Source organism: Elephas maximus, chromosome 21 (assembly GCF_024166365.1).
Source record: "Elephas maximus indicus isolate mEleMax1 chromosome 21, mEleMax1 primary haplotype, whole genome shotgun sequence".
In the NCBI taxonomy this organism is placed as follows: Eukaryota; Metazoa; Chordata; class Mammalia; order Proboscidea; family Elephantidae; genus Elephas; species Elephas maximus.
The window spans coordinates 24121244-24133351 of record NC_064839.1 but is presented as its reverse complement, the minus strand read 5'-3'; the positions used below and the strand labels follow the sequence as shown (position 1 = coordinate 24133351).

Below are 12108 nucleotides of genomic sequence, written 5' to 3'. Positions count from 1 at the left end.
GCATTCTCTATAACTTACATTGGACGTTACCTAGGAATATTTGTGTGAAGGCATTCCTCTCTGCTCAAATTCTTCAAATCCTCTTCACGTAAGTATTTATTTTATACCTAATATAGGCCAGATGCTGTGCTAATAAGCCCTGTGGATACAGAGAGATGTTGGAACAGTCCTAAATGATAAAACACAATGTGTAAGTGTTGTCCAGAGTTAGGAAAGCTGTAGTGGAAACGGAGATGAAGGGAATACATACTAACTACTCTAAGAGGACTTGGGAAGCTTTACAAAGGAGAGGATCTTTAATCTGAGTCTGGGCGGGTAGAATAGGTGTTTGCGTGGCGTAAAAGGGAAGCGAGGGCATTCCTGGCAGAGGGAATAGCCTGGGCGAATCTGTGCATAAAGAGATGAGACAGTGAATTGTGAGTAGTTCGTTACGGCTTTCAAGCAGTATGCATGGAGAGATCATGGGGAGTGAAGTTGGAACGACAGGAGAGAAATGAGACAGGGTCATGGGGGCCATGCTAGTGAAAATGGACTTCACTCCAGAGCAGTGGTTCTCAACTGAGGGAGATTTTATTTCCCAGGGGACATTTGGCAGTGTCTGGAAATATTTTTGATATTCACGACTCAGGATGGGGGTGGGTGCTACCGTCCAGGGATGCTGCTAAATATCCTACGATGCACAGGACAGCCTACAACAACAAATTACTGGGCTCCAAATGTCAGCAGTGCTGAGGTTGAGAAACCCTGCTCTAGAGACACTAGGGAGTCACTGAAACATTTTGAGAAGGTACAGTATGAGTATTAGGCTTGCCTTTTAGAAAGATCGCTCTGCAGACATTGAGGAGGGTGAATGGCAAGGGGCCAGAGTGGAAGCAGGGAGGTTAATCCAGTGCTGTTGCAGTAGTCCGGGTAAGATGTAGCTCTGAAAAGAAGGGCTTAGAAAGCAAGGGACCCTTCCCTAAAAAAAAAAGGACGGATTAAAAAGAAGTCATTATGAGGTTGAAACAATAGAACTTGATGACTGATAGGATGTAAGAAAGTGAGGAAAAGGAAGTCTAGGTAAAAGTCCAGGTTTTCAACCTGGGAAGTTAGATTTATTCATATTTGTGCCCCTTCATCACTGCCTCTTACCTGTGCTGTTAACTTTGGTAATTAATTATTAAATGAATAATTTTTTAAGTAAAGATCGGAGTAAATGAGGCAGAGGTTAAAGATTTCTTAAATGTCCAACTTTTCCAAACTGCTGTGCCAGTCCATCATCTCTAACATCAACTACTCCTCCCCCTCAGCACTCTCCCTGCCGACCTTGGGACCCTGGGTTCGGTAATTCGCTGCAGAGCCTCACAGTACTCACAAACCGTCAAGGAAATGGCTCACACGGTTGTGGAGGCTGGCAAGTGCCAAATCCGTGGGTCAGGCATAGGCTTCTCCTGACTCATGTGGCCGCCAGGGCCAACAAACCCTAAACAGCAGGCTAGGCAACAAACTGCTAGCTCACAAGGCCTCAGAAGCTAGCGAATCAGGTCAGACTATAGATTGCTGGCTGGTGCATGGGGCTATGAAAGCTGGTGAATCCACTGGCTCAAGTCCCAAGAGCTGGAAGTCAGACAATGATGCAGGATCCAGGTGCAGAGAGAGAGAGTCCCCCCAGAGCATCTGCATATATACCTTGGCCACACCTCAGGAGAGAGTGTACTTGAGTAAGGGTGGGACTTGATTCACACCCTCCTGCAAGGCTCTGACTCAAGGATACACCGCACACTAATCCTACCTCATTAACATATAGAGGTTAGGATTTATAACGCATAAAATGGAGGATAATTAGGATAATCACATCAGATGACAAAACGGAGGACAACCATACAATACTAAGAATCATGGCCTAGCCAAGTTGACACATGACCTCAACCATCACAGGTTCCGTATACCTTAAATTTGTACAGTCCCACTCAATTGTGTACGAGTCACAAAGACCATGGCTAGAAGGGCCATATTAAGTAACTCATTGCGCTGCAGTTATATACACACTACTGTCTGCTATAAACGAGTGCCAAAGTACTAACTCTTAAAAGATTTTTTTTTTATACCCCATAGAGTTTAGCCTAGTGCTAGACATACAGAGTTCAGCACAATGCTGAATTTATTTAAATTGAACGACTAAAACAGTAAAATAGAGAACCACACTGAAGGTAAAGTTTTTCCTAATTTCTCTCAGTGTGATGTGATCCCTTTCCCTCTTAAAATGTCACAGTTGTTTATATCACTGATTTATTTCTTCCCCACTCCTTGAGTGCAGACAGTATTTTTCTCTCACTCAGGTAGTCTGTCCAGGGCTTAGCATAGGGCTTTGGCAAAATATTTTTAAGCATGTGGTACCCGCTGTGTGGAAAGCCGGTGGCACAATAGTTAAGCCATAGGCTGCGAACTGAAAGGTTGGCAGTTCGAACCCACCAGTGGCCCCAGGGGAAAAAGACCTGGTGATCTGGTCCCTTAAAGACTTCAGCCTAGGAAACCCTGTGGGGCATTTCTACTCTGTCACATGGGGTCACTATGACTCGAAATCGACAGTAACAACAACCCACTGTGCTAAGTGTTTCATGTGAATAGGTTTGCATATCCTTATAAAAGCTTTATGTTATGAAGTGCTGTTGTAATCCCTACTGATAAATGTAATCTATGGATGATGAAACCAAGGCTCAGGGGAGTTAAGGAACTTACCCGATGCACAGGACTGGCAGGTGACAGAACTGGGTTTAGAACTGAGGTCTCTTGATTTCAGACAGTCAGTAGTCTTTATCATTAACCTGTACCTGTACTTTATCATTTCATCTTAATGAGGAGACTACATCAGAAGGCACTTGTTATATATTGGTTGAATTAAATTTGATTATACTGAAATGTTTCAGTCTGCAGTTAAAGCTTATTTATTGGCAGAGTTAAAGCTTATTTATTGGCAGTATTTTTTGACAGGGAAGTTTGAATCCTGAATGTTTCTAGAAGAGAAATATTCTTAATATCCAGAATCCTCAGGAGCATGACCACTTGTTGATGAACGTTTCCTGTTCCTATCTTTGACCTCTCCTAAGATGGAAGGATGATTAATTAGCCAAAGGGCCACTGGCGGCTTTGGAGGCAAGGAGGGAACAACAACAGTTGAAGTGCCAGGGAATGAGGACCTACAGAAGAAAATGCAAATTGAAAAAGAAATGAATAAAGCAGTGTGTGTTTTAATTGTATCTCTTTTAAACTCACAGAAATTCATTATGTGTAGCTATCTAGCTTGGTTTATTTTATTTATTTTGGGTCAAGAGAATATCAGAACTATGATATTAGCTTTACAGAGCTGACTTTAGTTTTAGTTATTAGTTTTACCTGTGTGACTTTTCAGGAACCCAACCCTTGAGGGCTGATGAGTAGAGTTTCTCTGTCAGATTCTAAAGCCATTGTCTTTTTAAAATGTGTTTCTGCTTTATTTCCTGTTTTCATTAACCAACTATGATTCTTGATTTTGTCCCTGTGTATGAAAGATGACAATAGCACAGACTAAACCTATCTGGGTAGAAGTTGAATTCTAGCACTTAATAGAAAAATATTGATAAAAAGGACAATAAAAATTTCTTGGAATGTCATAAATTTAACTTTTCCCAAAAGTGATTAATAAATGTTGGGAAGATTGTTTTTTGTCGTGTTGCTGAGAATATACACAGCAAAACATACACCAGTTCAACAATTTCTGCATGTACAATTCAGTGACATTGATTATATTCTTCGAGTTATGCAACCATTCTCACCCTCCTTTTCTGAGTTGTCCCTCCCCCATTAACATAAACTCACTGCCTCCTAAGATTCTCATCTAATCTTGTGAGTTGCTGTTGTCAGTGTGATCCCACGCAGATAGTTCTTGAAAGAGCATGATGCTCAAGGCAGACATTTTTTACTAGTTAAGCTAAACTATTGTTTGGTTTTAAGAAGACTTCGGGGGATTTTTTTTTTTTTTTATTGTATTTTAGGTGAAGGTTTACAGAACAAACTAGTTTCTCATCAAACAGTTAGTGCACACATTGTTCTATGACATTGGTTAACAACCCCACAACATGTCAACACTCTCCCTTCTCAACCCAGGGTTCCACATTACCAGCTTTGCTATTCCTTCCTGCCTTCCAGTCCCTGCCCCAGGGCTGGTGTGCCCCTTTAGTCCTGTTCTGTTCCATGGGCCTGTTGAATCTTTAGCTGAAGGGTGAACCCCAGGAGTGACCTCATCACTGAGCCGAAAGGGTGTCCAGGGGCTGTACTCTCAGGGTTTCTCCAGTCTCTGCCTGGCCAGCAAGTCTGGTCTTTCTTTTTGAGTTAGAATTTTGTTCTACATTTTTCTCCAGCTCTGTCAGGGACCCTCTATTGTGATCCCTGTCAGAGCAGTCAGTGGTGGCAGGCAGATACCATCTGGTTGTACTGGACTCAGTCTGGTGGAGGCCGTGGTAGATGTGGCCCATTAGCCCTTTGGACTAATCTTTCCCTTGTATCTTTAGTTTTCTTCATTATTCCTCGCTCCCGAAGGGGTGAGACCAGTGGAGTATCCTAGCTGGCCACTCACAGGCTTCTGAGACCCCAGGCGCTATTCACCAAAGTAGAATGTAGAACATGTTGTTTACAAACTATGTTATACCAGTTGAGCTAGATATTCCCCGAAATCATGGTCCCCACAGCCCTCAGCCCAGCAATTCGGTCCCTCAGGGAGTTTGGATATGTCTATGAAGCCTACCTTGCCTCGTACAGGTTGTGCTGGCTTCTCGGGAGATTTTTGTTTCAAATTTTAAGGATTATCTCAGGGCAATAGTTGCAGGGGTTCATCCAGCCCCCATGGCTCCAGAAAGCCTGGAGTCCATGAGAATTTGAAATTCTATTCTCCATGTAAATGTTGGGAAGATTCCTGTTCCTCTAGAGTTTCTATCTCAAATTCAAAGCCTTATTTACATCAATCTTAGAGAGTCCGTGGGAAGAAGTCCCTTGAATTTCAGGGGTCTTTGTTAAGGTTAAATGAAAGGTTAATCTTTCTTTTTCCAAAAACTCAACAGGCCATGAAAATGAAATGATTTTACTTTCTTAATTTTGAGGTACAAGAATATATCTTAGAGTCACTGAATTCTTATTTAGATGGAAACACGTAAAATTCTAGGTTATACGTTTTTTGGCTTATTGGAAGAAGTTTCCGGTATTATTATTTATGTTTGTATTTTTTAAATGTATAATGAGAGTGAAGCGCTGCATTTAATGACCTGCCAGTAGCATTGCCATCCCTTAATATTTATTTCCCAAGTCATATATAATCTCATAAATTTGCAGCTCTGAGACACTATTATTTTTCACCATCTTGTAAGATTAAAGGAGCTATGGATATTTGCCCCAGAAAAGCAACAAATTAGGAGGAACATGGGCATCGTCGTCAAATAACTGAGGTATTGTCATCTTGGACAAAGGATTTGGCCCCTTGTGTGTAGTCCCACTGGATTGAACCCATGTGTGGAATTTACAGGGAGACAGATTTCAGCTCATATTAAGGAAGAATCATCCTAACAGGTATATCTGCTCAAAGAGGGAGTTGGCTGCCTGGAGAGGGATTGCAGTAGTCCATCTCGAAGCTTTTAAATATGGGCTACATGACCATCTCCTGGGTGCATATGGGGATGGGGTAAGGGGAACGAGACAGCTAATGTAGAGTGAAAAAGGAGAGCTACAGTTACTAGAGAATAAGAAAGGGGAAGTGAGCATCCAGCATGTTATTTCCATCCATTAGAGCCCTACATAGTTCACATTTTCTCTGCCAGGGATATTTAAGAAAATGTTGGCTCTTGTTTCATAAGAGGTCATTCTGCAGAACTTGAGGAATTCTTGGCATGGTTACAGAGACTGAGCAATTCTGTTTCTGTGACAGGCCTCTGGGTGGAGACATTGAGTGATGCTAAATCGGGAGTTTCCAGGTTGTGGGCTTTAGAAGGGAGTACCAGCTCCTGTCAGTTGATTTAGTTTTCTTTCTAATAGCTTTCAAAATTGTCTTATTGTTTTTACATTTAACTAAACCTCCGCAACAGTAGAATTTAGGCAGAGACTACTCACTTAATCTGAATGTTTGTATTTATTTCCTGCGCTTCCATATCTGTATTAAATAAAAATGTTACGTGAACACTCAGCACTGGAATTTGATGTAGAAAGAAAGGTGAAATTGATGTGTTCTTGTTTGCAACCAAGGTTTAGTGGTTTCCAGGGAGGGCTGTGGTGAAGTGTGGGTAAGAGTATGAATTTTGATGTTAGGCTTGGATTTGAGTCTCGCTCTACCATTCACCACTCGTATCGCCTTGGACAAGTGACCTACTTTCTCTAGGCCTCAACTTCATTTGTAAAAAGATAACATCGCTCATAGAGCCAACATGGGTGTAAGTGAAGTAATATACGTAAAGTATTTAGCTCATGGTAAGAGCTCAATATTAGCTATTTTTGGACTAGCAATAAAGACTTACTATTTTTATTATTAGGGATAATCTAGGGATAGGCAATGGGTTGGTATGATAAGAGTGCAAAATATCTGCTTACTTGTTAGGGTGTAATGTTGTGAATAACACATAACATGTCTCAGTAGAGAGTAAATTTCACAGGTCTTCAAAAGGGGGAAAAATCCAGCGAAGAGAAGCAGGAAGAAGTTCAATTTATAAGAAGTAATACATACTTTTCTTTCTTCTCCTTTCCACTGAAGAGAGGTTCACGTGGAAAAATATAGATTGGGAATTTGGGAATCTTCTGCATCAAGATACGCAGGTTATTGTGGGAGTGCGCAAAGAGAAGGATCGAAGATAGAATGTTAAGATGCACAGACATGGAGTTTTCAGGGAAGAAGGTGAAAGTGATGAAGGAGGAGTTAGTATAGTGGAAAGGGCATTGAATTGGAAGTTGAGACATCTGGGGTCTTTTAGTCACTTTCTCCATTCATGATGTGTGTGCCTCAAGGTGTATCTCTTACCTGCTCGTACAGACTGGCTTTGATCTCTAAGGCTCCTTGAACACCTGAGTTTCTTTTTTCTGAATCTAATTGGAAGAGCAAGCGTAACGCCCCTGAAACAGGAATTTCAAGAAGAAACAACGTCAGATGTTACAGAAATAAAGGAGAATGAGAGCTGGGAAAAGGATGGAGTGCCCAGGAAGCCAATTTTTCTAGATTAGAGGGACAGAGAAATATTTGCTATGTGAGATATGCTAGGGAACACACACCATGTAATGAGAATTATTCCAGGTCCTCTCTTACTGACTTTGGGTAGTACAGATGTTTATAAAACTACCTTTTGTGATGTTATCAATGACTTATATATTAAACTGCTTGAGAATTTCTTCTCTTCTGTTTGGAAGAGAATTTTGAGGTAATCTGTTGCTAGGTGACACAGAAGTAAATTTTCTTGTTTCTCTTTAGAATTTTAATTGTAGTTCTCACTTGAAATTTTTTTGTCTTCTTTTTTGTAGACCAGTTGTTTCATTATGGATGGAGGGGATGATGGTAACCTTGTTATCAAAAAGAAGTTTGTGTCTGAGGCAGAACTAGATGAACGGCGCAAAAGGAGGCAAGAAGAATGGGAAAAAGTTCGAAAACCTGAGGATCCCGAAGGTATATAGGCTTAGAGTTCAGCATTTAACGTAATGATAGTTAATCCTCACAACAACCCTGCAAAGTAGGTATTAATATCCTCACTTTTTAGAGATGAGGAAATGAGACTGAGGGGGGTGAAGTGATCTATATAAGGCCTCCATAGCTGGATGCAGAACCAGGATATTCACACCCTCGCCCTTTCTGTTCTATCACACTGTTCCCAGGAGTTTCTGCTAGTCCAGTCTATCTACACATGTGTAGGCTATGTGGATTGTCAGTGTGAAATCCAGTGACTGAACAACTGAGAATGCTGGTCTCGTGGAGAGTTTTGGCTGGCCCTTCATCCAATTAACTGCTCAGGCAGTGGGCCCTATTGACACACTGATAGTTCACTTTGAGAACTGCTGGCCCCTGTCTGGGGTCCTAAGGGAAGCTGTGGACTTTGTACTATTTTTGCATTATCCTTCCTCGCAAATTGTGCAGAGACTTGACTTTATTTTAGAATGCTCTGTAACCCCAAAATACTAATTCTAAAGTATGTATCTTCTTCTTTTTTTTTTTTTTCCTCTCTCTCTCCCCTCTTCTTCTTTCAGAATGTCCGGAGGAGGTTTATGACCCTCGGTCTCTGTACGAAAGGCTACAGGAACAGAAAGACAGGAAGCAGCAGGAGTATGAGGAGCAGTTCAAATTCAGTAAGCATCAGATAGTAGAGTCCAGGGGACTCTACAGGGCCTTTTTGGTACACTTTTGCTTCATGCAGCCCTTTTTCTGACTAGCCATGGAATTGTCTTGGTTATCTAGTCCCCAGATGCTCATTTGGGAGACAAGAGACAGCCTTCTGCCTTCTATTTATACCACATTGAATATTTTTGTTTAAAGCTCAAGATACCAGTTTTAATTCTATTCTAATACCTAGTAATAGGGAGAAATGCCTTGATTTTATGCTGTGTTATATATCCAAAAGGCATGGTGTTTACTAGTTCTTTCTCGTAACCTCCTGAAGGATCCCCTGTTTATTAAACACAGGAAAGGGAAAAATCTTATTTGATTATATTTTCTCTTTAGTCTGCTAAGTGTTCCTTTCTTAATTATTTCCTCAGAAAACATGGTAAGAGGCTTAGATGAAGATGAGACCAACTTCCTCGATGAGGTTTCTCGGCAGCAGGAGCTAATAGAAAAGCAACGAAGAGAAGAAGAACTAAAAGAACTGAAGGAATACAGAATATCCTTTGTAGTTTGGGAGAAGTTTGTGAAGTGTCAGTTTTCTCACCATCTATGGATTTTAATTTACTCATAAATAGAATGAGGGTCTTCTACCTGGTGATCTCTAAGTTCCCTTTCAGCATTAATATTCCTGTGACTCTGAGTAACTGCAGTGATTTATGAAGGTTGTGTTGTGTGCAGCAGACTGGTGGAATCAGAAGTCCAGATCCTTTAGGATTTAACCAAAGGCATAAATCCTAAAAATGAATACCAGAATATTCTTGCATTTTAGGGTTAGACTCTGAGTCAGACGGGTGATGAAATAAGCCTCATCCAGGGGAGAAACTGGCTTCTGAGTTTGAAAAGGAAGCATTTAGCAACTTCGCTGTGTTGCCTACCTTCCCTACAGGTACAGGATGGTCTGTTCCCATAGGAGGTGCAGAGAAAGCAACAAAGATGGCTCTCCTTTGGCTCAAGATTATCTTTTTTGGCATCCACTTGAATGTCTAATAGGCATCCCAAATGTGACTTGGCTGAATCAGAATTCTCAATTCCATGCCATACCACCCCACCTTATCACTCTGCTCACCCTCAAAGGCTTTCTGGTTGTCTCAGTCTCAGAAATTGCTTACTGCTCTACCCCCAGGTGCTGAGGCCAAAAACCTAGGAGTCATCCTCAATTCCTCTTTACTCCCCACCCCCACAAAACCCCACGTCCATTCCATCATCAGGTTCTTTTAACTGAACCTCTAAAATGTACTCCAAATCTGTCCACCTCTCACTATCTCTACTGCCACTGCTGTAGTCCTAGCCACTATCACCTCTCCTCTGGACTGCTGGGATCATCTAATTGGTCTCCACTTCTACTCTTGTCCCTGACAATCCATTCTCCAGACAGCAATCAAAAGAAACTTTTAAAAACATACCCAAGATCATGTCACTTCCCTATTTGAAATACTCTAATGGCTTCCCATTGCATTTATACCAAAGTCTACGTTCTTTACCAAGTTGTACAAGGCTCTGCATGATTTAGGCCAACCTGCCTCTTGGAATTCTTCCCTGTGTTCACTGTACTCCAGCCTGCTTGCCTTCTTTCTCTTCCTCTCTCACACCAAGCTTGTAATTCCATCTCAAAGCCTTTGTACTTGCCGTTTCTGTGGCCTAGAATGCTCTGCCCTGCAATGTTATGAGGCTGGCAATTCATAGCACTCAGGCCTCAGCTGAAATCTCCCTTTCTCATAAAGGCCTCCCCAAAGCACCCCATCTAAAATTGCACCCATCTCCATTGCTGTCTATACTATCATTTTTTTTAAAAATACCACTTACACTCTCTGAAAATCTTCATTATTTGTTTACTGGTTTGTGTATCTCTTTACTGCTGGAATGTAAAATAAGTTCCGTAAGAACAGGAACTTTATCTGACTTGATCACCACTCATATGCCCAGAAACCCAGTGCTGTTGAGTCGATTCCAACTCATAACAATCCTATAGGACAGAGTAGAACTGCCCCATAGAGTTTCCAAGGAGTGCCTGGCGAATTCGAACTGCCACCCCTTTGGTTAGCAGCCGCAGCACTTAACCACTATGCCACCAGGTTTTCCCACTCATATCCCCAGGGCCTGGCATATAGTGAGGAGGTCTGGTGTGCAGTGGTTAAGCGCTCAGCTGCCAATCAAAAGGCCGGCAGTTCGAACCCACCAGCTGCTCCGTAGGAGGAAGATGTGGCAGCCTGCTTCTGTAAAGATTTATAGTCTTGGAAACCCTATGGGACAGTTCTACTCTGTCCTGCAGGATTGCTATAAGTTGAAATCAACTTGGCGACAGTGGGCTTGGGTTTGGCTGGCATATAATAAGTTCTCTGTGAATATGTGACTGAATGAATGACTCATAGGAGAGGTTAGTAGAGCCACTGTGTTTTCCTCCCAGGAGGAAGCTTACTTTTCAAGTTTATATGTTGAGTAGTTTCATTAGGGTGATTGAGGAGGTTTCACATCTAAGATTGATGATGTGACTCTGGTAGACAGTCAAGAAGGTCCGTTAAAGAATATGGAGAAAACGTGGAGAGGTTCCTAGGGATTAGGTTTAGATAGAGGTGACAGTGACTGAAATAAGATGGCAGCGTGGTGCCACAAAACCCCCTTTGAACTGGTAGCTGAAGACTTGGCTTCTGGTTCCAGTTCTGCTAGTGGCACTCTAGTGCAGCTTTGAGATAGGAATTGGTGGAAAGTTACATCGCCTCTCTGAATCTTGGTTTCCTTGTCTAAAACGTGGGATTGAGACTGATTTTCTGAACCCTCACTCCCTGTTCCAGTGACCCCAGAATAATATTACACACTGATGTTGGTAGAGCTAGGCAGATACATGTATTGTATTGTTACAGGCACCAGGGTTTTTCCTCTAAGGAAATACATTAATTACACGTCTCACTTGAATTACGTCTTGTTTTATGTACTTAATTTGGCAGATGAGCAAGTAAGACGCGCAGTATCTCCCAAAGCAGCATTCTAGATAGAGAACAGTGTTGTTTGTGTGGTATGAGTGTGAGATGCCCTTTGGGTTTTTATTAAAAGGAAAGAATGAACAGGGCCACAGTGAGGCAAAAGAAACTTTTCTGTCCTGGTAACGTTGCAGTATAGCATTGAAGAGGCTCCAGGGGTATTGGCTTTTCATGGAAACTTGGAAAGTTCTGTCTAGAAAAACTGATGAGAAGCAGGCCTTCCAACCTGCTAATGTATAAGGCACTAACCCTAAACACTCAAGTAGCCAGAGACATGTTGAGATAGGAATTGAAGGATGAGGCATTTGCTTATTGAAGCTCTAAATTAGGAGCTGGTTCTTGGCTTTGTTTGATTGTTATACTAAGGGGATACTTGTGAATACAAATAAGCTGTGGTTTGTGCCGTGGAATTCTTTTTGTTTCCTCTTAGCCAGCAATTTTAGCAATATTATGTGTGTTAAAACTATGTGGTTTTTAAAAAAAAAAAATTGTCTAATGAATTTCTTGAAGTCTTTGAGAGGTATGTGTGTGTGCGTGTGTGTGTTTGAGAGTATTTTGGTGAGAAAGGTGGCTCAAAGGGGAAAAATTGTTCATGCTTTGCATATGTATCAAAAATCATATTTTTATCGTCAAAAAAAATACTGGGTGTTTTTCTTCAGTTTAAAAGGATATAAAGTTAAATGTTGGTTTTTGTTTGTATGCTGGTATTATAAATACCGTCATGTGTCGCTTAACGTCCACGATACGTTCTATAAAATAGTACATTATGTGATTTGGACA

At 41.4% G+C, this 12108-nt stretch overlaps 1 protein-coding gene across 5 annotated transcripts in view; it reads left to right on the top strand.

The window, feature by feature from the left end:
• PSME3IP1 (proteasome activator subunit 3 interacting protein 1) overlaps positions 1–12108 on the top strand; it is a 32925-nt gene that overhangs the window by 3754 nt on the left and 17063 nt on the right. For all 5 annotated transcript variants that reach the window (XM_049864627.1, XM_049864626.1, XM_049864628.1 and 2 more), the window contains exons 2-4: positions 7504–7645; positions 8221–8319; positions 8728–8850. In XM_049864627.1, the coding sequence (XP_049720584.1) occupies positions 7519–7645; positions 8221–8319; positions 8728–8850 (349 nt within the window). In that variant the 5' untranslated portion in view covers positions 7504–7518. The remainder of the gene's footprint in view (positions 1–7503; positions 7646–8220; positions 8320–8727; positions 8851–12108) is intronic.